Source organism: Salmo salar, chromosome 02 (assembly GCF_965601325.2).
Source record: "Salmo salar chromosome 02, fSalSal1, whole genome shotgun sequence".
In the NCBI taxonomy this organism is placed as follows: Eukaryota; Metazoa; Chordata; class Actinopteri; order Salmoniformes; family Salmonidae; genus Salmo; species Salmo salar.
In genome coordinates, this window is record NC_138292.1 from 82,396,459 (window position 1) to 82,420,015 (window position 23,557).

General features: G+C 40.6%; 2 protein-coding genes and 1 long non-coding RNA gene across 4 annotated transcripts; 1 reads left to right on the forward strand and 2 right to left on the reverse strand.

Annotated features, from left to right (window-relative positions):
- The first annotated feature begins 658 nt into the window (after positions 1–658).
- LOC106564039 (uncharacterized) lies at positions 659–6,450 on the forward strand. The gene is made up of 3 exons (XM_082968756.1): positions 659–2,388; positions 3,010–3,175; positions 3,438–6,450. The coding sequence occupies exons 1-3, from the start codon at positions 1,978–1,980 to the stop codon at positions 4,784–4,786; spliced, it is 1,926 nt and encodes a 641-aa protein (XP_082824882.1). The 5' UTR covers positions 659–1,977; the 3' UTR covers positions 4,787–6,450.
- Positions 6,451–8,203: 1,753 nt separating this feature from the next.
- Positions 8,204–12,547, reverse strand: LOC145864012 (uncharacterized). 2 transcript variants are annotated; one of them, XM_082968846.1, is made up of 3 exons: positions 12,330–12,547; positions 11,557–11,616; positions 8,529–10,224 (listed from the first exon to the last, which is right to left on the reverse strand). In XM_082968846.1, exons 1-3 carry the CDS (start codon positions 12,336–12,338, stop codon positions 9,901–9,903), a joined length of 393 nt encoding a protein of 130 aa, XP_082824972.1. In that variant the 5' UTR covers positions 12,339–12,547; the 3' UTR covers positions 8,529–9,900. The 2 variants fall into 2 exon arrangements, with proteins under 2 accessions (XP_082824975.1, XP_082824972.1); XM_082968849.1 differs by lacking the exon at positions 11,557–11,616 and having other exon boundaries at positions 8,204–10,224.
- A 2,803-nt stretch (positions 12,548–15,350) lies between these two features.
- LOC145864345 (uncharacterized) lies at positions 15,351–20,325 on the reverse strand. The gene is made up of 3 exons (XR_014382915.1): positions 20,085–20,325; positions 16,279–16,462; positions 15,351–16,017 (listed from the first exon to the last, which is right to left on the reverse strand). It is a non-coding gene; the product is annotated as an uncharacterized LOC145864345 (long non-coding RNA).
- Positions 20,326–23,557: the final 3,232 nt, after the last annotated feature.

The window sequence follows — 23,557 nt, forward strand, 5'->3', positions numbered from 1 at the left end:
CATGCTGCTGCTACTGCTTTAGGAGCTCAAAACAACAATTATCTGCAGATAATTTATTAAATATTTATATAAAGAGGGTGAATCCTCACTGCATAAACAAATAGTGGGGAGAGGGCACCAAGCTGGTTTTTGCAGTGCTTTAAAAAGAGATCTAATAATTTGACCAGGTAAGAAAATATATTTTAAGGCATATTTCATGATCTGACATAATGGTAGCCTACTTTTTGCGCTTTACATTGGAGATTAGCAAAAAAGAATCTTATGGTTCTAGGTTGATATATATATATATTTTTTTTCTTTAAGTATTTTGAACGAAGAGCCATTTGCGAGCCAAATGAGCAGGCTCTTTTACGTGAACGGAGCCAGTGTTTCAGCAGTGTTATATTAATACTCCATGTTTTAATTAAAATGTAATACATATGATTATAGTAAATACATACCACTTTATAATAAGATCAAATACAAATCTTATGAACTTTGGAATTCCTTTTCTTTCACTTTACTAATTTTTCAGTGAACAAATAAAAATGCATCAACTTTTACCTGAAGTGTAAGATTACAGTTACACGAAGCTTCATCCATGTATTTAGTCAAAATAGTTTAATATTCTATGTCGATACTCGATTGCCGTGGCCTGCGTGACTGAACGTAACAACGTCAGTCAAAGCGGAAGTGGCTGCGAAAGATAGTAGCATACAAGCGATATATTCTCATCTTAATCAACAAAATACAATATCCACAGGTTAACTTTGTTTTGACGTAAAGGATCATTAGCTGAAACTGAAGAGATATGGCTAGCTAGCTATCTACCTTTTCCACAAGGGGAAAAAAAAACGGTGGGCAGACGCTTGGTAGCTACCTAACGTTAGCTGTTTTATACAAGGTACCTGGTAAGTTGGCTAACTTTTATGTTCTACAACCTGATGTTTTTGTGCACCTATGAACGACGTAGCTGGGTTTACAGCTTTCATATGACAATACCAATTCCAGTTTTGTGACGCGCAAATAAACACGGCAGTGTGACTGTCACACAAACATTGTTGTTACTAACTAGTCCTTGGTGAACTTAGCTTTACACGTTAGCTAGGCAGATAATGCGCCGTTGCAAAGATGAGTAGGTCATATCAACCATACAGTTTTATTTTCATGTCGATGCCTTTAAACGAAGTTGTGAAATGCCGCAAGCAGCTGATTTGGTTGCGGCAATATTGACGTGACATGGGTGTTGCCAACTACTTTTAAGTAAGATTAGCTAGAGTACCACCGTATGAGTCACAATACACATAAAACCTAGCGGCCAAACAAGTCTTCTTGTCCTAGAGAGATTTACACTGTTATCAAAACGTCACGCGAGTCCGTTGCCAGGGAAGCTAACGTTGCTGCTAGAGGGTCCGTTGCCGGGGAAGCTAACGTTGCTGCTAGCTACCGTTAGCAGGCGAACGGTTCTTGTGGACTAGGAGACTAACGTTAATAGTGAAAACATTACATAAACATAGAGACTAAGGAAATACTGCTCTCTCATATAAAGGGGTCTTGGACACTCACTTACCTTGACATGAAGAATCTATTAAACAAGTCCCTTCGTTGTGTAGTCGACAAACTTGGCATTTCTTCTTAATTGTCATTTTGCGACGCCACCAAAAAATTCCAACCAAACATCTGAATCTCACAAATAGTGGCAGCCTATTGTGGCTGATCTAGGATCAGCCTACACCTAGGTCTACAGTAGTTGCATTAGGTGATGAGAAGAGAACACTTGTAAATGTTGTAAATAATCATATTACACTGTCAATACTGTGTAATGTATCATTCTTCTAGTACAGGTGTATGGACTTCCTGCTGTCTTCTTCTACTACAGGTCATCTAAAGTGTATGGACTTCCTGCTGTCTTCTTCTACTACAGGTCATCTAAAGTGTATGGACTTCCTGCTGTCTTGCCATTGACTGCATTGTTGTTGTTCCCAACAGCAGGACAACATGAGTGGAGAGAAGGAAACATTGTTGGATGAAATTGAACAGCGTTTATTTACTCTAACTAAGGACAATATACTTTACCTGTGTGAACGTTGTGGAATTGATGTCTCCCAAGTTAAAGGAAAGCACCATCGCTCATTGCGACGTAAAATCATGGAGGAAATGTGGGAAAATGCAGATTCAGTCAATTCGGAGGAGCAGGGAATGTCTTGGTTACTCCGACTGAAAGATGATATCAGAAAGATACATGAAGAATCTACTGTGGCACCCATGAGTCCCAGCCAGTCTGATGATGATGATGCTACAACCTGCGGCGAGGAATGGGACATGCAGGACAAGGATTGGTTTCCTAGCAACAGGCTGGAGGCGGAGTCATCTCCAGAGAGCCACACTCCAGAGCAGAGGGAGAGTGGTGTGAGTACATCCCAGTCGGAAAGTATTTCTGATTCTCAACAGTCTGTCTTGGATTCTTCTTGATTCAGAGTCCTTCTATACTGTACATACATTGGAGGAGAATATCTGAGGTTCCTCCTCTTGGACCTTCTCCTCCGATGCTTTATGAGGAGGCAGAATAGCCCGATTGAGGAATCAAGGAAAGACTTGAGATTTCAAAATTCCCACCTTCCTTTTCTGAGTCAAGATCACGTTCAGTGCTAAAATGCCAGCCGAGATCTAGTGCTCAGATTTTTTTTAAACCTGCCCAAGAATAATGTCCGCCTGTGCAACATGAACCTAATAAAACCAGTTCTGTAGTCTGTGCAGGAGACTTAATACATTATCACAGCATATTGGCTATGTTTGGCCTGCCAATATTGTTCTTCTCAGACCATATTATATTTCAAAACTTGAGCTTTGATCAAATAGATCAGTTGTTGTATTACTTGCGAGGCACAGCTGAGCATAAATTAAAATAATGTGCTTTTTTTTTACTTGACTGATGGTACCGGCATGGTGACCACTTCTTTACAGGCAGGAGTGTTTTCCTCCCTGCTTCATCTAGTCTCTATTTCTGTCTCTATTTTTGGGGATTTCCAGGACAAGCCTACTTTGCCGCCTTCCTCCCTCCAGTCCCTGGGTTGTGCCTCTCCCGGTAGTGCTTTACTGTGGGGGGCATCTGTGTGGCTGGATGACTGCAGGAAAACACCCGGGCTGAGTGGAACTGTGAGAGGAGGAGAAAAAGAGGGAGATTTGACTGATCAAAGTAAGTAGGAGGTTTTAGTGGCGTGGGGGTTAAGTGGTGTGTTAATAATGTGGTCTGGAGGGTTAAGGGGTGTGTTGGTGCATTAATAATCTGGTCTGGAGGGTTATTAAGGGGTGTGTTGGTGTTTTAATAATGTGGTCTAGAGGAGGAAGCAATATTTTTTTGACAACACAGCTGTGTGATTCAACTTCTCTAGGACTGATAGTTTATGATGAAGACTTACACTGTATTCACTGTTTTATAAATTGTTTCATTTACACAGGAAAGAGACGTGACTATCCTGGTTCCTCTGGAGCGCCTAAAAAACATCCTGATGCTGATAAGGCAGAGAAAAGTCTTTCCAGATCAGAACACCTTGAGAAACATGAATGGAGACCCACAGGGATGAAACATCACCGCTGCTCTGACTGTGGGAAGAGTTGCAAATCTTCATCAGAACTAAAAAAACACCAGAGAATCCATACAGGAGAGAAACCTTATAACTGTGATCAATGTGGGAAGAGTTTTCGTTATTCAAGCCAGTTTAAAATACACCTGCGAAAACACACAGGTGAGAAGCCTTATAGCTGTTCAGACTGTGGGATAAGCGTTTGTACCTCAAGTCAGCTGTTATCGCACAAGCGAACCCACACAGAAGAGAAGCCTTACAGCTGCTTACTGTGTGAGAAAAGATTTTCTTCAAAATATAGTCTGAAATTACACCAGCGGTTCCACACTGGAGAAACAAATTATGGCTGCGATCAGTGTGAGAAGAGTTTCACCTCGTTGGCAGACCTCAGAACTCACCAGAGAATCCACACCGGAGGGAAACCTCACCTCTGCTCCCAGTGTGGGAAGCGCTTCCGCCAACAATCACGCTTGAAAAGCCACGAGAGGATTCACACAGGAGAGAAACCTTTCCAGTGCTCCCACTGTGGGAAGACGTTCAGCCACAGGGCCACGTTTAAAGCACACCAGCGGACTCACACTGGAGAGAAGCCTTACCAATGCTCCCAGTGCAGGAGGAGTTTCTCCCAAATGGGCCACCTGAAAGTACACCAACAGACGCATGCTAAAGTGAGGTCTCACCTCTGCCCGCAGTGTGGTAAGGGCTACTACTCTCTAGACATCTACAATGCACACATGAGAACACACAACGGTGAGAAGACTCACCACTGCGCCGACTGTCCCAAGAACTTCCTCACCCTGACTCAGCTCAAAACACACCAGCGGACACACACAGGAGAGAAACCATACGTCTGCGACCAGTGTGGGAAGAGCTTTGCCGAATCGGGAAGCCTGACTCTACACCATCGCTCGCACACCGGGGAAAAACCTTACCACTGCTCTGAGTGCGGGAGGAGCTTTGCTCGCTCCGGGGCACTGAAGAAGCACCAGCTTACACACACTGGGGAGAAGCCTTACAGCTGTGGTCAGTGTGGAAAGAGGTTTCCCAGGTCAGATACTCTGGCTACACACATGAGAACACATACAGGAGAGAAGCCCTATAGGTGTGATCCATGTGGTGAGAGGTTCTCCTATCATAGGTGCCTGGTAAAACACATGAAAACACATGTAGGAGATACTCCAGCCCTCGAGCGACCAATCACCCTAGGCCTCGGGGTTGAATGACCTGTCCATCAACCAATCACACCAGACTTAGGGTAAAATGGAAATGTCTTACAGATTAAATATGAACAGCATGGTAGCAATTGAAAGAAAAAAGTTGAGGACACAACAGTTCACCTGACACAAGACTGAATCCAAATATTACTGTCGATTTTATATTTTCTGTACATTAGGCCACATTGATAACATGTTACTGAACAGCCATTGCGTTCTAATTTCAACCTCTATACGGGTATGAGTGTAAAGGGTTAATGGCTTATATTATTATTATTATTCTATATTGTTATTAATATGGGTTGTTCGTTGCTGAGTGTTGTAACATGGTGCCAATTTCAAAGCTATATTTCTTGAAATTATTTCAGAATGTGTTGACCCTGATTTGTTAGATTTCGCGCCCCCTCCCCCCAGCATTTACAAGCTGAATTGTTATGTTGTTGACTTGATTAAACATTTAGGATGTTTCTAAATATCTGTTTTATACCAGGTTCTAACATGCATCCTTTTGTCCTGATCTTGTCCACATTCTGATTGTGACCACATTTTAAGACGGGTGTAAACAATCAAAAGACACATTGTGATCAGATCTTCCTTCCTACCCCCGGAGGTATTCAGGCACACATTGTGCAGATGGATCTGGATCTTTTTTTTCTTTTTTTTTTTAATGGAATATCTACATAGGCGTACAGAGGCCCATTATCAGCAACCATCACTCCTGTGTTCCAATGCCACGTTGTGTTAGCTAATCCCAGGTTATCATTTTAAAAGGCTAATTGATCATAAGAAAACCCTTTTGCAATTATGTTAGCACAGCTGAAAACTGTTGTCCTGATTAAAGAAGCAATAAAACTGGCCTTCTTAAGACTAGTTGATAATCTGGAGCATCAGCATTTGTGGATTCGATTACAGGCTCAAAATGGCCAGAAACAAACTTTCTTCTGAAACTCGTCAGTCTATTCTTGTTCTGAGAAATGAAGGCTATTCCAAGTGAGAAATTGCCAAGAAACTGAGGATCTTGTACAACACTGTGTACTACTCCTTTCACAGAACAGCGCAAACTGGCTCTAACGTGCCATTGGAACACAGGGTGATTGGCTGCTGATAATGGGCCTCTGTAGATATTCCATACAAAATCAGCCGTTTCCAGCTACAATAGTCATTTACAACATTAACAATGTCAACACTGTATTTCTGATCAATTTGATATTATTTTAATGGACAAAATGTATTTTTCTTTCAAAAACAAGGACATTTCTAAGTGACCCCAAACTTTTGAACGGTAGTATGTGTTTATATATAAAGCTGCAGTCGTAGTCTGAAATAGAACCCTATTCACTAGAACATATAAAGCTATAATCAGTCCTAGTCCCAAATGGAACCCTATTCACTAGGACATATATAAAGCCATAGTCAGTCGTAGTCCCAAATGGAACCCTATTCTCTAGGACATATATATAAAGATACAGTCGTAGTCCCAAATGAAACCCTATTCTCAAGGACATATAGTGCACTACATCTGACCAGAGTCCTATGGGAATAGTATCTTGTCGTTTCGGGTTTCCTCAAAAGACTACATTTTCTTTATTGCTGTGCCGGTGTACATGTAGAGTTATTCAGTTATCTATTACTCCCAAATTGTAAATAAATAAAAAAAAGACATTGACTAACAATATGAGTGAAATGTGTTTTTACCGCAATGACGAACTGATAAATCGTTTTGAGATTGGGCATCAGCAAGATTATAACCTGTGACCTTAGCCTCCCTATCCCAGCGCCAGTCAGAAGGTAGATTAGAACAGCAGTAGATTTGACATGGGATTAGTTACGAATGTTCGATCAAGTTGGAAAACAAAAGGTGTGACTGGGATTGGAACTGACAAGCTTGTTGGTTTCAACCTGTGTATATTTGGTATTTTATTAGGATCCCCATTAGCTGTTGCAAAAGCAGCAGCTACTCTTCCTGGGGTCCACACAGAACATGAAACATGACATAATACAGAACATTAATAGACAAGAACAGCTCAAGGACAGAACTACATACATACATAGAAATATAATAGCAGCGTAGTATAACATTACTGTAAGCCAAAACACCACCGCATTCAATGGTGAATTATAATTCAAGTTTTATGTGTAAAACATGCATGCAGCATCTGCATACCAACCATGCAGTTATGTACAGTGTTGTTTTGAATGATGTACAGTGAATTTTAGAGCAGATGGTGTTACTGTACCAAAGCCTACCTGTGTATTTTGCTGTGTATCATGTGATCTTGCAGACATGGATTCAGCTTTGATCTAACTTCATTAAAGGAGCACCATTCATTAAAGGAGCACCATTCATTAAAGGAGCACCATTCAGCTTTGATCTAACTTCATTAAAGGAGCACCATTCATTAAAGGAGCACCATTCAGCTTTGATCTAACTTCATTAAAGGAGCACCATTCATTAAAGGAGCACCATTCATTAAAGGAGCACCATTCAGCTTTGATCTAACTTCATTAAAGGAGCACCATTCATTAAAGGAGCACCATTCAGCTTTGATCTAACTTCATTAAAGGAGCACCATTCATCAAAGGAGAACCACCCGTTGTTTGTTCTTTACACGTAGTAGACCAGGGGTGTCCAACTCATTCCATAGAGGTTCTAGTGTCTGCTGGTTTTTGGTTTTTATTTTCAACTAAGCCCTAGACAACCAGGTGAGGGGAATTCCTTACTAATCAGTGACCTTAATTTATTAATTAAGTACAAGGCAGGAGTGATAACACACAGACACTCGCCCCCCGTTTGCCACCTGTGTAATAGAGAACAGAGAATATATAGTGTAAAGCATCAGGATCCAGTGGACTAAAGATCCCGTAAAAGTCAGCTCCGCAGACACTCCTTTTCTTATTTCACGCTCACCTGTAAACCCTGCCCACTGGCCTGTCAGTAAGCTTTGATCCAGCCAATCAATTTGTCCCAAACTACCTCAGGAAATGTTGCTGCTAATCAGTTATTTTACTTGTCTGTGTAAATGTGGACACAAATCAGAATGTGGACAAGTTCAGGACAAAGGAAACACATGATAGCACCAGGTATAAACATGGCTCTTATTTCAATGAGGAAAACATTACTGTAAAAAGCTCTGAGGGGTCTGTAGTTAAACTTTTTAAAAGGGAAAACTGGTGTTTAATGTCATATTTTTTTCTCCACCCGTGTGTGTTCGCTGGTGACCTTTAAGCCCACTTGATTGTGAAAAACTCTTTCCAGCCTGAGCAGTGTTAAGGCTTCTCTCCACTGTGTGTTCTCTTGTCTTTAATGCTTATGATTGTGAAAAGCATTTCCCACATCCAGAGCAGAAGTAAGGCTTCTCCTCTGTGTTTCTTAAGTTGATATCTTATGCTGGTGAACCTTAAGCTCACTTGATTGTGAAAAACTCTCTCCAGTGTGTGTTGTCTGGTGAAGTCTCAGGCTTCTTGAGTCAGCAAAACTCTTTCCACAGTCAGAGCAGTGGTATGGCTTCTCTCCAGTGTGCGTCTCCGCTGGTGTCTTTTCAGACTTGCCAATTGAGAGAACATCTTACTACAGTGGTCACCGACTGGTCGATCTCCAAGGCATTCCTAGTTGATCACTAAACATTTCTGTAAAAAAAAACTAAGATAAAACCTGTTCCTATTTATTTTTTATTCGTTGCGCACTGTTGGTTGTATGTGCACCCAAATTCAACAGCCCTAGCACAGGGAAGGCAAAGTGTTCCCATTTTTAACCATTTAATGTGTTTGAAGGTAGAAATATGCCTACCTGACAGGCCCAGAGAGCAAATCAAGTGCACCTATAGGCCTACCACTGGCCAATCAGATAGCTCAGATCACTGTGTCTGCAGTTTCCACGAGCCATAGACTGTAAAAAGAAACCTCGAACGCACAGCAAAGTGGATATTGTGAGATTTCAAAACTTTTAAAAACATGACTAGAGAAAGACTCAACGAATACAGCAAAGAGCTGATGTTTAAGTTATTCAGAACTGTCAACAATTTGTTCAAGACTTTTATTAGCTATAAAATGCACGTTCTCCCTATTTCCATAAAAGGATAAAAGCCACCGACAGAAGATATGGAAATGTTCATCACACCGTCTTTGTTCCCTTTATTACCACCTTTCACCAACATGGTTTTCTAACACAATCGGACTATGGAAGTCCAAAGTGAAGACTGCGAAAATGTGCTTCTGATCGTTTAGAAAACTACATACCCAGCCATCACAAGTTGAGACATCTTGAGACACTTCCAAGACATATACTTTTTTAAAGACATCTTAAGATGCCATTATGTCTCAAGACATGTCTTCAAAATGTATGTCTTAAAACATTTTATGGCATCTCTCAAACCACTAATATAAAAAACGGAGTGGCTACAGGTCTGACTTTTCTGGACCCCTCTTCCCGACAGCTAAATGTCCTGAAGCTTCTGCGCATGTGGATGTACGGGTTTCTCTACTTTACACACACACACAGTCTCTTTGTGTTCTGTTTATATTCGGTTCTGTTATGTAGAATTCTATCATTATGTGATCTTGAGGACATTGATTGAGCTTTGATTTAACAATTCTTTCCAGAGTAGCCTGTTCTCTGATTAGCCAAATGAGTAGAGCAGAGACTGAGCGTAAAGTAGAGAATCCCTTTAGCTGTCGGGAAGAGCCTAGAAAATGTCTTGAAGACACTTCTCTAAATATCGTTTTCTAATGTCTTGACGTGTCATGGTGTCTCAAGACAATGTTTTTACGACCTGTACTTCCTGTAAGATCTGTTGGTCCAGATTCAACTTCCTAATCATGTTTATGTTCAATGAGAATTCTCACCACTGGTCCAGATTCCACTTCCTAATCACATTTAAGGATTATTTATGATCTACTACACAATGAAGTTTTTCATAATGGTCAGAATATTTGTATTTTGTTCAAATGCCAGTGCAGAATATTTATTACAAAAACATTTTATTTTCAATGTGTGCCGCCAGGAGATGAGTCGTTTTTCATGCTCCTAGTAGGATAGCAGCTGCTTCTTCTGCATCTTCTTCAAGTTATTAATAATGTGTAAGTTGAAGTCCAAAGTAAACACATTCTGCTCCTACATAAACATCCTACTTATTTTGATCAGTCAAATCTCCCTCGTCGTCATCTTCTTCTCCTCCTCCTCCTCTCACAGGTCCACTCAGCCCCGTTGTTTTCCTGCAGTCGACCAGCCGCACAGACACCCTCTTCAGACCCAGCAGTCTTTTACTTTGATCAGTCAAATCTCCCTCTTCCTCCTTGTCTCCTCGTCTCGTAGTTCCACTCAGCCCCGTTGTTTTCCTGCAGTCGACCAGCCGCACAGTCACCCTCTTCAGACCCAGCAGTAAGGCGCTACCAGAAGAGGCACTACACGGGGATTCTGGGAGGGCGGAGGGATGCGGGCTAGCATTGTCCTGGAAACCACAGGAGGGGAGGAATGTTTAATGATAATTCACGTTCCATACAGCCCCCCTGGACACTCACCACAGAATTTACTGCATCTCAATGCTTTGATGATGTGCTTCTGCACATGAGGTTAGGTAGCCAACAACGCCATGATATCGTCTATAAGCATGATCAGGGATTTCTAGTGGAGAAGCAGTTTCTACATATCTTCATACTAAACCATCTTTGATGACACTGTAGCCAAACAAAAGCTTGGTTGTATTAGTCATTTTCAAACGGTCATTTAGGGGTATTCTATTGACTCTAGCACTGTGGGACAAAATGGAGCTCTAAAGTTGTCCTGAGTTATACAATAGGCTAGTTGACGTTCGCGTTTCCACTGCGAGATTTGAGTGGAGACAAACAGATTCTGTTCAGTCAGCCGTCCTGATGAGCCCTTCCCAGCTAGCTAGTTTGTAGTTGTGGGTAGCAACGTCAGACAGAATTTGAAACTTGTCTGTTGAAGTTGGGACTTGGGAGCGTGTTCAGAATCATTCCGTTTTTTAAATCAGAGTAATTGTTAGTATTTATTTATTTGAATAGACGTTAATGCCGTAGTTTTACATTTTCAGTAAAAATCATTACAATAAATGCACTTCACCCTGGCATGATACTGGCTACAGTATCTAGCTACTTCCCTCTCTCTCCTTTCTGCGGTCAGCAGGAGGACACTGCCACATGTGTTTTCGTGTTACCGGCTTGCAAAGGAAACTCTCCCGACTGAGCAGTAGACTATCACGGTGATATCCAGGTGGTTTACAACCACTATAACAAGTTATTTCTCATGTAAGCTGCTATCAAGCACCTCCAAACAGCCCCGTTGCACTACTGATTCACACCGGCTTGTCGATACATTAGCTAATTGGTCATGGTGACATCCAGGTTACTACCACAAGCTATTTCTCCCTCACCCATCAAAATAAACATTACTTTCTGTGACAAGTTTTAACTAGCGCCATGTTGTTGTTGCCAGCTAGCGGGCAGAAACGAGCTTGCTGGGAAGTGGGGAAGGGCTCTTCAGGACGCCTGACTGAACCCGAATCAAATCGTCTCCACGACTTTCAGCTGCATGACATACATCATTAATTTGGGCAGCAGGCGTGTCCGTATAGCCTCTCCCTTTCCCACTAGATGGCCAAGCTGCAAAGTCAAAGGGTAGATCATAGAAATGTATGAAAACAAACACTTGGGTTTTGGTCTTAAAAGGTGCTACACATATTTTTTTGCATTCTAATTTGTGAAAATGTCCTTCGTATATCTGCAGTAATAGTGGAATGATAGTGTTTCACAGTATTACTTACCCGCCAGTGTTGTGATTGGCTGTGATATTCGCCTATTAATTTCTCCCACCCGTCCTGCATCTGTTGTCAAAATGGGAAAGCTGTTTTGTGTTTGTGTTATATAGTGGAAATCGGGTCAAGCGCCCAATGTAGAAATAGTCCTTTCCTGGTTGGTAAAATTCAACACTGTTTGCTCAATTTCAGTTTGTGCTTGAATACAAGCACTGAATAACGTAGGGAATCATTTTACAATCGAAATCGCTGTGAAATATATTTTCAATAACAGATGTTTGCAGCTGGTGGACCAAAACCGAAAGGAAAAGGCTCAAGAGCAAGTCTCCGCCATGTTACAGTGGAAAAGGGAGGAGGAGATTTGTTTTGAATGAAGCCTCGTGCTGTTGTAATTCACCTAGCTTCCACATAGGGGATAAATTAGGTGTAGCGCCTTTAATTAAAGGTTAGGGTTAGCAGTGTTGTTAAGGCTAGGCTTTTTTCTGATTTTAAGAAAATAAATAGTTGAACTAAATGGGGCTTCTGTCTTTGCCACTAGGCCAGATAGTGAGTGAGAATCTGTTCCACCTTCCAGGGGAATAAGCTAAATGCCGAGATAACTAGTAAATCGGTCAGAGCCAGGGTCGGATGCATAAAATGGCGATTAATGATAAAATAGCTACCCTAACTATGGGGGATTATTTTGACACTGCACATTTTAATTTAAGTAAATCTATCGTCAGAGCAGAACCCACAACAGAATAAACGAGTAACATTGCTAGACAGCAAGCTAGATAACTCACCTGATCCATGGCTATAGTTAGCTGTGTAGCTACTAGCAAGTCTCTGTCCGACGTTCCACGTATCAAATAACTACCATGCGTAGCTAGATCCTTCACGACGTTCAGTTAGTTGCCCTGGGTTTTGTAGTTTGAGCTGTACTTTGTAGTTTGAGAGCTGAGTACTCCGCTAGTGAAGGTTATACTTTTTCAGCAAGGCAATAACGTCTGCTTTGACTCACCCCCCCCCCCCCCAAAAAAACAAACACAGACCAGGCCAGAGTAGTCGAGTATAGATTTATATAAATAAACCGAACATAGGTCTAATATCACTTCCCTTTCCCCATCCTGGAATATGGCTCCTTTTTATTCGTGTAAACATGTGAACATATTGTTAGAACAGCCACTCAGGCATCATTCAACCAGGAGTAAATGGAATAAGATACGTCTACCAACCTTCTCCCTCCCTCCCACACACCCATATATTTACCTATTTAGTTTCACATGATAAAACCCAGTGATAGAGAATTGCAGTTTATGAAAGTTCAATCAGTAAGGCTGGTCTGAATTCTTTAACATAATACAGTAACGGTAATATAATTCACATAGTTTCCTATTCTATGTGCATAGTGGGAACGTGAAGTAGGGGTCGGCAGGTAACCTAGTGGTTAGAGCGTTGGGCCAGTAACTGAAAGGTTGCTGGATCGAATCCCCGAGCTGACAAGGTAAAAAAAAATCTGTCGATCTTACAGGCATTTAACCCGTCATTGTGAATAAGAATTTGTTCTTAATTGACTTGTCGAGTTAGATTTTTTTTTTTTATGTTAGAGGTTACAGCTCCTCCTCCTTTCTATTGGCCACGTAAGGAACGTCATTCACCTGTTGACCTTATAACCTAAGAGAACAGAACGTCATTCACCTGTTGACCTTATAACCTAAGAGAACAGAACGTCATTCACCTGTTGACCTTATAACCTAAGAGAACGGCACAGTCGGCTAGGCTACAGCTACTAATGAAGACAACTTTAACCTCTCTGGGCCAGTGGGACGTTAGCGTCCAGTCAACAGCCAGTGGAATCGCGTGGTGCGAAATACAAATACCTCAAAAATGCTATAACTTCAATTTCTCAAACATATGACTATTTTACACCATTTGAAAGAGGCTTTACAGCGAAAGCAAAACATTAGATTATGTCAGGAGAGTACCCTGCCAAAAATAATCACACAGCCATTTTCAAAGCAAGCATATATGTCACAAAAACCAAAACCACAGCTAAATACAGCACTAACCTTTGATGATCTTCATCAGATGACACTCCTAGGACATCATGTTATACAATACATGCATGTTTTGTTCAATCAAGTTCATATTTATATCAAAAACTAGCTTTTTACATTAGCATGTGATGTTCAGAACTAGCATACGCACGAAAAACTTCCGGTGAATTTACTAAATTACTCATGATAAACGTTGACAAAATACATAACAATTATTTTAAGAATTATAGATACAGAACTCCTTTATGCAAACGCTATGTCAGATTTTAAAATAGCTTTTCGGCGAAAGCACATTTTGCAATATTCTGAGTACATAGCTCGGCCATCACGGCTAGTTATTTTGACACCCACCAAGTTTGGGGCAACCTAAACTCAGAATTACTATAAGAAAAAATGTATTATCTTTGCTGTTCTTCGTCAGAATGCACTCCCAGGACTTCTACTTCAATAACAAATGTTGTTTTGGTTCCAAATAATCCATAGTTATATCCAAATACCTCCGTTTTGTTCGTGACAAAAAATGTCAAAATATTCCATTACCGTACTTAGAAGCATGTCAAACGCTGTTTAAAATCAATTTTTATGCAATTTTTCTCGTAAAATAGCGATAATATTCCAACCGGACAACGTTGTATTCATTCAAAGACTGAAAGAAAAAAATGGAGAAGTCTCGTGACCGTGCATCTCAGTCTCACTGTCCCCAGGCAGGCCACTTACCATCTCTGCTGCTGTACTTTGCCCAGAGACAGGAGACACGTCATTCCGCTTTCTGAATGCTTTAGAGAGCCAATGGAAGCCTTAGAAAGTGTCACGTAACAGCACAGATGCTGTAATGTTGATAGAGATGCAACAGAAGGACAACAAATTGTCAGACAGGGCACTTCCTGCATGGAATCTTCTCAGGTTTTGGCCTGCCATATGAGTTCTGTTATACTCACAGACACCATTCAAACAGTTTTAGAAACTTTAGAGTGTTTTCTATCCAAATCTACTAATTATATGCATATTCTCGTTTCTGGGCAAGAGTAGTAACCAGTTTAAATCGGGTATGCTTTTTATCCGTCCGTGAAAATACTGCCCCCTAGCCCCATTAATAAACATTTAAGAAGGATTAAAAAAAATGACAATTGTAAAATGCTTCTTATGTAATGAGGTCTGTTACTGTTGGGCTGGAACAAAAGTCTACAAATCCAGTAAATATCCAGGACCAAAGGCGGACAATTTTGTGTTTTATATTCATGTCGATTGTAAATGTCTGTGTACAGTGTAAGGACAAAATTACTTTCATCAAAGCAACCAGTGAGGGAAAAGTATCTAGTTTTGTCACAAGACAGTAATTTCCTGTTCAATACCAAATATTTGGCGGCCTTAACCGCACGTTAGTCTAGATCGATCAGCCATAAGATGGGCCAGGATTCAGCATTGCTCCTTAATCACTCAGGCTAGTCTAGACTTCTATTGCTTTCTTTAGAGAACAAGTAATATATTAGAAGTACACTCCTCTCTCCACCCTACTGGACATCTGACCTACAAGAACACTAAACATAAGAAACCCAACGTTATCGTCACTTCCTGTTTTCCCACCCTGAATCAGACTCTTCTTTATTTGTGTACAAGTTCTGATTTTATAATTAGGAGCTTTAAAAAATATAAAAAATAAATGAAAGTTAAAAACACAAAAGTTTCATGAAATTAAATGTAATAAAGTTGCAAGCAGATGTATTATTTTATTTTTTTACTTTATTCATACTTTGTAAACATGTGAATATATTGTTAGAACAGGCATGATTCAGCTAGAAGTAAATGAAACTATAGAAAATCATCATGCGTGTACCAACCTCTCCCCAAACCTCCCCACACAGAGAGCTCATATCACTACGCATTTAAAGCCATGCTATAAAACCCAGTGATAGAGAAATACATTTAGTCATGCTGAAAAATCACTTTAAGCACTCGATTGTGAAAACTCTTCCCATCGTGTGCAGTGGTAAGGTTTCACTCCAGTGTGTGCTCTCTGATTAACTTTCAGGTTTCTTGAGTCAGCAAAACTCTTTCCATAGTTAGAGCAGTGGTACGGTTTCTCTTCTCTGTGTTCATTGGTGTACTATCAGATTTCCCATTTTAGAGAACATCTTACTACAAATGGGAGCAGCTGTAAGGTTTTTCTCTAGTGTGTGTTCTCTTGTGTGCAGTCAGGGCTGTTCCCACATTTAACACAGCCGTATGGTTTCTCTCCTGTATGTGTTCGCTAGTGTACTTTAAGTTTTGAGGAAGAGTTGCAACTCTTCTCACAGTCAGGGTAGCTGTGAGGTTTGTTTCCCGGTGGGTCTCCCCTGGTGTTTTCTTGAAGTGTTTCCGATCTAGAGAGGTGCTGCCTCGTCAGTATCAGGATGTTGAGACTCCCCAGAGGATCCACAACAGTCACGTCTCTCTCCTGTGTGAACGAGAACATCCGTGAATGCAGCTACACACTTCGATGCAATTTCAAGTGTGAAAAAATATATACTATTGTAAAAGATGGGTGAATAGGGTATATACACCATCTTTGCAACATCCTCTTATCTTTCCACAAAATGTTTCACTTTATTACGGAATGTGAAGGTTGAAGTAAACACTGCAAATTAAACAATGCAAATTAAACACTGCAAAAAAGCAAATTGTGTTTCTGATCCTATAATAAAAACCTCCTACTTACTTTGATCAGTTAAATCTCCCGCCTTCTCCACGTCTCGTACTCTCATAGTTCGACTCAGCCCCAGTGTTTTCCTGCAGTCGACCAAGCGCACAGACAACCTCTTCAGACCCAGTAGTAAGGCCCTACTGGAAGAGGCGCAATCCGGGGATTCCATGAGGGTGGAGGGGGGCGGGCTAGCGTTGTGCTGGAAACCACAGGAAGGGCGAAATATTTAACGCTTATTCACATTGCATCACCTCAAAAACGTTCAACTGCTTTAGTTCATTCACCACTCATAGAATAATAAGCGCAAAAGTAATGCAGAGTTCCTGCAACTAAATGTAAACAGTAAGAGCACCCAGAATGAGTACCAGCACCTTTTTGTATTTCTATTTGTGTTCAGTGTATGATGTTGATCCATCCTCAGTTTTCTCCCATCACAGCCATTAAAAACTCTGTAGCTGTTTTAAAACCAACAATGGCATCATGGTGACATCCCTAAGCAGTTTCCTTCCTGTCCTGCATGTCAGTTCAGATGGACGACTGCATCTTAGATGTGTCTGGGTGGTTTAATACATCACCCACAGCGATGTGTCTGGGTGGTTTAATACATCACCCACAGCATCGTTATTAACTTGACCATCTTTAAAGAGATATTTATTGTCCAATTTGTCATTGTTACCCATCTACCAATCACTGCCCAGCTTTCCAAAAGTTCTTTGGTCAGAAATATAAAATGCAACAATTTCAAAGATTTTACTGAGTTACAGTTTATGAGAGGAAATAGGTAAATTGAAATACATTTATTAGGCCCTAATCTATGGATTTCACATGACTGGGAATACAGATATGCATCTGTTGGTCAGATAGCTGAAAAAAGAATGGGTCTCAGGATCTCGTCACAGTATTTTCTGCATTGAAATTTCCATCAATAAAATGCAATTCGGTTTGTTGTCCATAGCTTATGCCTGCCCATACCATAACCCCACTGCCACCATGGGGCACTCTGTTCACCACGTTGACAACAGCAAACCACTCACATGACGCCATACACATGGTCTGCAGTTGAGGCCTGTTAGGCATACTGTCAAATTCTCTAAAATAACATTGGAAGTGGCTTATGGTAGAGAAATTAACATTCAATTATCTGGCAACAGCTCAGTTGGACATCCCTGCAGTCAGTATGCCAATTGCACATTCCCTAAAAACTTGAGATCTCTGTGGCCTTGTGTAGTGTGACAAAACTGCACATTCTAGTGGCCTTTTACTGTCCCCAGCACAAGGTGCACCTGTGTAATGATCATGCTGTTTAATCCGCTTCTTGATATGCCACACCTGTCATGTGGATGGATTATCTTGGCAAAGGAGAAATGCTCACTAACAGGGATTTAAACAAATTTGAGTACAGCATTTGAGAGAAATAAGCTTGAGTGAGTCCATAAAACTTGTGATTCGTAAAATAGTTATATTAAATTGATTCCAATCCCACTTTGTAACAAAATGGGAATGGCACTGCTTGAAGAAGACAGGAATTGGGGATCTGGAACCCAAGATGACTGCCTGTGATTGGCTGACCCCACAGTGTGATAAGGCACCTGGCAACCTGGTGTCTAGCAACTAATTGGTTTAGAAAATCACAGCGTTTGTCTCTGAGAGGGCTGTGCTGAGAGACACCGGCAGGTCATTCTGTAGTACCATTTGTACAGCGGAAACTTGGATGAAGGTGATGGCTTGGGTCAGTTCCGTTGAGGGTCTGGTTTCAATCATTTGGATTTAGTTTGATGTTTCTATGCCAATCCATGAAAACGTTATAGCCGGTAAGAGATTTAAATGCAATTTTATATGATTTGATTATTTCTATCAAATCAACTTTGTGCAAATCAAAAAGGTTGTAAAAGTATGCCAGGCTTTTTTATTTTATTTTAGCAATCAATAAAAACGTTATTGCAGTTACAAGGTTATACTTTATTTTTTTTAAAAGTGGAATTAACCACATCACTGAGATTCTCAAGGGCTCTTATATCGATTACAATTTCACCCCAGCAGGGGCAGAAATCCCGGGGGGGACACGACCCCCCCCCCCCCCCCATCCTGGGAAAAACATGATTTGTCCCCCTCAATATATCACTGAAACATAACTATGTAATTTAAATAATATTAATAATACGCAATGAAAGCAATTGTGCTGATTATAGACACTTAATAGCGCGTTTTTAAGTTTCAAAAGATTGCGACCCCCCCACCCTTTGCCTCACAATGGTTTGATCCACTGCCAGTTCCTTAGTTGGCAAGGTAACAGAGGGGTCGTATCCACTGTCTGAAAGGCACTCAATGAACGTAACTGACGTGAGGTTAATCCAGTCAATCGCGCACACACACTAGCTGAATATGCAGAGCTAGCGAGCAAATATGAACTATTAAGCTAGCTAGTACCTATTCCATTTATGTGGCCTCGTCAAAGATGGAATCTTTGCTATCGTCAATTTATTCCAAGATCAGCATGCAGATGATGTAAGTTAGTGCTTCAAAGTCCCTGTGATAAGGTTAGCGATAAACTGAAGTCCAAACTGAACAGAACTACACTCTCTTCTACCATTGTCTTAAATATATTTAATGGTCTCGTTGCAAAAGCTAAATTGTCGCAAGGGAACTTTTATTTATTTATTTGATTTTATTAAACGGAATTGGTGCTCGCTAGCTTTGCAAATTCAGTTATTGTTGGAAGCCAGCCAATATGAAACAAACTATTAAAATTACAAAAGGTTGCAGCATATGTTGTGTAAATGGTGAACTCATACAGCTGTCAACTCTTGTCATTTTAATCCGTTTCACATTTGTTAGCTACCTTTTAGATCGAAGCCCAAATAGAATGATAAAAGATATGATAGAAGCCCATCTCCTACTGTATATAACCTACACACTGTGTGTGCGTGTAGCCAGCCAGCCAGGTAGAAAAATGGCAGAAAAATAAAAGACGGACAGAGTATTTTTCAGTACACCAAAACACAAAGTAAGAACCCTAGTAGCCTAATATCTCAAAGACTAGTTGATAAAATGTTCATAAGAAAGAAATGAAATTCTAATGGAAATGTTTCACAAATGATGTCATTAGGCAGAGCAGGCAACAGATGGCACACAGACAGCAGAGTTGGGGACAGATATGCAGGGACAGACTGGCAGAGACAGGGAGTCTCAGGTAAGTTTGTTGAGTCTTTGTTTGGCAACATTATGAAAGGTTCTCAATTTTTTTACTTGTAAAATAGGAACATAACTGGAAAATGTCATGGATACCCCCAGTCTCAACTTAAACTGGTGACTGAACTAAGATTTGTTAAAGGCAACGGTATTGCTGTTGTGATTAGTTGTGTAGTTTTGGGTACCGATAGTTAGGAGTACAGCAAACACCTTATTTCTTTGGTTCCTCAATATACATTTACCATATTACAATGTAGGCTGTGTGTTACAGCACTACTTTTGGTGTCCCCCTCAGGAATTGCTCTTGAGAAAATTCATGTAATTGTCCCCTCCAAAGTTGATATCAGATTTTCGCCCCTGCACCCCAGTCAAAAAATATATAAATAACAATTATCTGCCCTGTCCGTAACAAAACGTTTGCTTGTAATAGACCCTTAGTAATGATCAGAGAGGAATGGAATTGGTTGTCAACGTTTAAATAGGCAAACAGCAAATGTCTGACATAAAACCTACTTTACCTTAGTGCTGGAAAGCCTCAATGCTTCAGGAAGCTTAGTTTCCCCATCACTAGTGATTATTATTGTGACACTACAACAAACCAGAACAGAATGAACGATGTAAAGTTAGCTAACCTGCTCCATTGTAGTAATTTAGTTAGCTAGCTACTAGCAAGTCTCTCTCTCCGACGACGTTTCCACTAGTCAAATAACTTCTGAGTGTAAGATAGCGAGATCCTTCACTGCGTTCAGTTACAGTTGTCCTGGCTTTGTAGTTTGAGAGCGAGTACTCCAGTAGAGAAATCTAGCTAACGTTTTCAGCTGAGGCAAGAACGTCTGTCAGAACTCTACTTCCCCAAATAACAACAGACCAGAGCCATTCCATTGAGTTATATCAGAAACTCAACGTCATCGTCACGTCCCCTTTCCCAGCCCATGGCTAGAAGGGATACGGCTTTCGTCAAATGAACGTCAGATTTGACGTCTCTTAGCAGGTCAGGAGAATGTAAGCAGCAGGTTAGGAGAATTGGGTTAAGCTCAGGAAAAGGGTTAGCTAAAATGGTAAATATTTCAACATTTGACGTTAATTTGACAAAAGCTGGATCCCTTCTAGCTATGACCTTCTAGCTATAATTAATCCGCTTCTCCTTGTTTGTGTAAAGTTCCGATTTTATCATTACAGTTTTGAGGAAGTTTAGTCAAATAAAATGGGTAAAAAAAAGAACAATCTAATTTTTATGAAACATGTTTATAAAGTTGCAAGCAGACGTATTCCTTTTATTTTTTATTGATGCATTCCAAACATTATTAGAACAGGTATCATTCAACGGACAATAGTGGTCATTGAAAGAAGATAAAAACACTCTTCACACAAACTATATCAACCTATACACACTCACACTAAACACACAGTCTTCACACAAACTATATCAACTTCTACACACACACTAAACACACACTCTTCACACAAACTGTACAATGTAGCATTTTCTTTGACACACATTGTTAACACAGTCAACATATCTGGAATCAGTACCACTCCCAGTGATAATCACAACCACATTGTTAACCCTTGTGTGGTGTTCAGGTCTGTGGGAGAAATTTTCAATTTTTACAAAAATAAAAATGATTCAATGAATAATTTTTCCAACCTGAGACTCATTGGCCTTGGCTCATTTTCTGTGAAGAACATGTAAAATAACACATTTTCATTGGGTGCACACCTACACATTTATATTACATATGTGGTGTTCGGCTCCACTAGACACGAGGGTAATAAAAGTGTGGAAAAGTGTGTGTGTAGGTGAAAACAAGTAAAAATGAAACAAAAAGGTTTGCTGTGTGCCTTCACTCTGTCTTCCTCCTCCCACCCTTTGTAGTGTGTGAAACTACACAATGTATTGCGGGAACCTGCACAATGTTATTACTACACATTATTTCAATACATTGTAAAAAATGCAGTATTTTCCCCACACCCTACCCCAGCCAGGTGCAGATTGGGGTAGGGACACAACAAATAAATATTCTTCAACATCTTGACATCTCAACTTACAACACATTTGTCATCTGGACGGCGTTGAACCCAGATTGGAACAGAGGGAAGGCATTGGTAAGACCTCAAATCCAGAGGAGGCAACATATCCCAAGGACCCCAGCTTCTGCAGCCATCGTGAGGAGGATTCAGGAGGAGGATGCTGTTGCCCCATTCGCCCGACCCACAGAACCAACAACTCCAATACCGGAAGTGTGAGTGATGTTGTTGCATGTGTGTGTGTCTGACTCTCCTACCTTGGCCTGCGGTAACTATATATGTGAGTGAGTGAGATGTTAGTAAAATTCCTGAACTAAGTGTTTTCCTCATTCTAGATTGCAGCCGGTAGCAACAAGAAGAAACGCTGTGATGTGTGGACCCAAGAAGAACAGGAAGACATGCATCAACTGCAAGAAATACATTTCCACACACCCACACACACACACACACACACACAGTAAAACTCTATCCCTCATGTGGTGTGTATACTGGCCTCAATTTGTGTACAATGGGGTTCATTTATCATTTCCATTAAATACTGTATGTAAAATTTGTCATTCCAATTTCATCAGTTCAAAGCAATAAACATCAACACTGATGAAAACCTTGTTTCATTTATATTTGTTCAAGATAAACATGATTTTTTCCACCCATGTCTTGATTATATTAGATTTGTGTTTACAAAAATCACATTTTATTTAAAAAAAACTAATAGCGCTTTTATTGATAAATGTGATCTAGCAGAGGTAAATAGCAAATATTAACCATGTATGCTGCCTATATTGCTTGCAATTGATAAGTCAACATCAAAGTATTTTTACATAAATTGTTATGGCTGTATTGTTTTAGAAACCCAATAATGTTGTGGGTCCATTAGACCCGCGAACATTGGGTGAATAACAACAACAACATGAACACCACACAAGGGTTAACTCAGTGAATGTATCTGGAAGCAGTCCCACTCCCAGCAGTAATCAGAACCACATTGTTAACTCAGTGAATGTATCTGGAAGCAGTCCCACTCCCAGCAGTAATCAGAACCACATTGTTAACTCAGTGAATGTATCCTGTGTGGCTCAGTTGGTAGAGCATGGTGTTTGCAACACCAGGGTTGTGGGTTCGATGCCCACGGGGGACCAGTACGGAGAAAAAAAATGTATGATATGTATGCATTCACTACTGTAAGTCGCTCTGGATAAGAGCGTCTGCTAAATGACTAAAATTTAAAAATAATCTGGAAGCAGTCCCACTCCCAGCAGTAATCAGAACCACATTGTTAACTCGGTGAATTCAGAAAGTATTCAGACCCCTTGACTTTTTACACATTTTGCTATGTTACAGCCTTATTCTAAAATTGATTAAATAGTTTTTCCCCCTCATCAATCCACACACAATATTCCATAATGACAAAGCAAAACAGGTTTTTAGAAATGTTTGCAAATTTATTACAAAAAAACAACCAGAAAGATCACATTTACATAAGTATTCAGACCCTTTACTCAGTACTTTGTTGAAACACCTTTGGCTGCGATGACAGCCTTGAGTCTTCTTGGGTATGACGCTACAAGCTTGGCACACCTGTATTTGGAGAGTTTCTCCCATTCTTCTCTGCAGATCCTCTCGAGCTCTGTCAGGTTGGATGGGGAGCGTCGCTGTACAGCTATTTTCAGGTCTCTCCAGAGATGTTAGATTGGGTTCAAGTCTGTTTTCTCTGGCTGGTCCACTCAAGGACTTTCTGAGACTTGTCCCGAAGCCACTTCTGCATTGTCTTGGCTGTGTGCTTAGGGTCGTTGTGCTGTTGGAAAGTGAACCTTCATCCCAGTCTAAGGTCCTGAGCACTCTGGAGCAGGTTTTTTAATCAAGGATCCCCCTGTACTTTGCTCCGTTCATCTTTCCCTCGATCCTGACTAGTCTCCCAGTCCCTTCTGCTGAAAAACATCCCCACAGCATGATGCTGCCACCACCATACTTCCCCTTAGGGATGATGCCAGGTTTCCTCCAGACGTGACAGTTGGCATTCAGGCCAAAGAATTCAATCTGTTTCATCAGACCAGAGAATATGGTTTCTCATGGTCCG

Bases quoted from the DNA above. Each gene is read 5' to 3' on its own strand.
- LOC106564039 (XM_082968756.1), top strand. From the start codon at position 1,978: ATGAGTGGAGAGAAGGAAACATTGTTGGATGAAATTGAACAGCGTTTA. The intron at 2,389-3,009 runs GTGAGTACATCC...GGGGATTTCCAG, and splicing joins CAGAGCAGAGGGAGAGTGGT to GACAAGCCTACTTTGCCGCC. The intron at 3,176-3,437 runs GTAAGTAGGAGG...TCATTTACACAG, and splicing joins GGGAGATTTGACTGATCAAA to GAAAGAGACGTGACTATCCT.
- LOC145864012 (XM_082968846.1), bottom strand. The intron at 10,225-11,556 runs GTAAGTAATACT...TGTGGTTTCCAG, and splicing joins GCCAATCACAACACTGGCGG to GACAATGCTAGCCCGCATCC.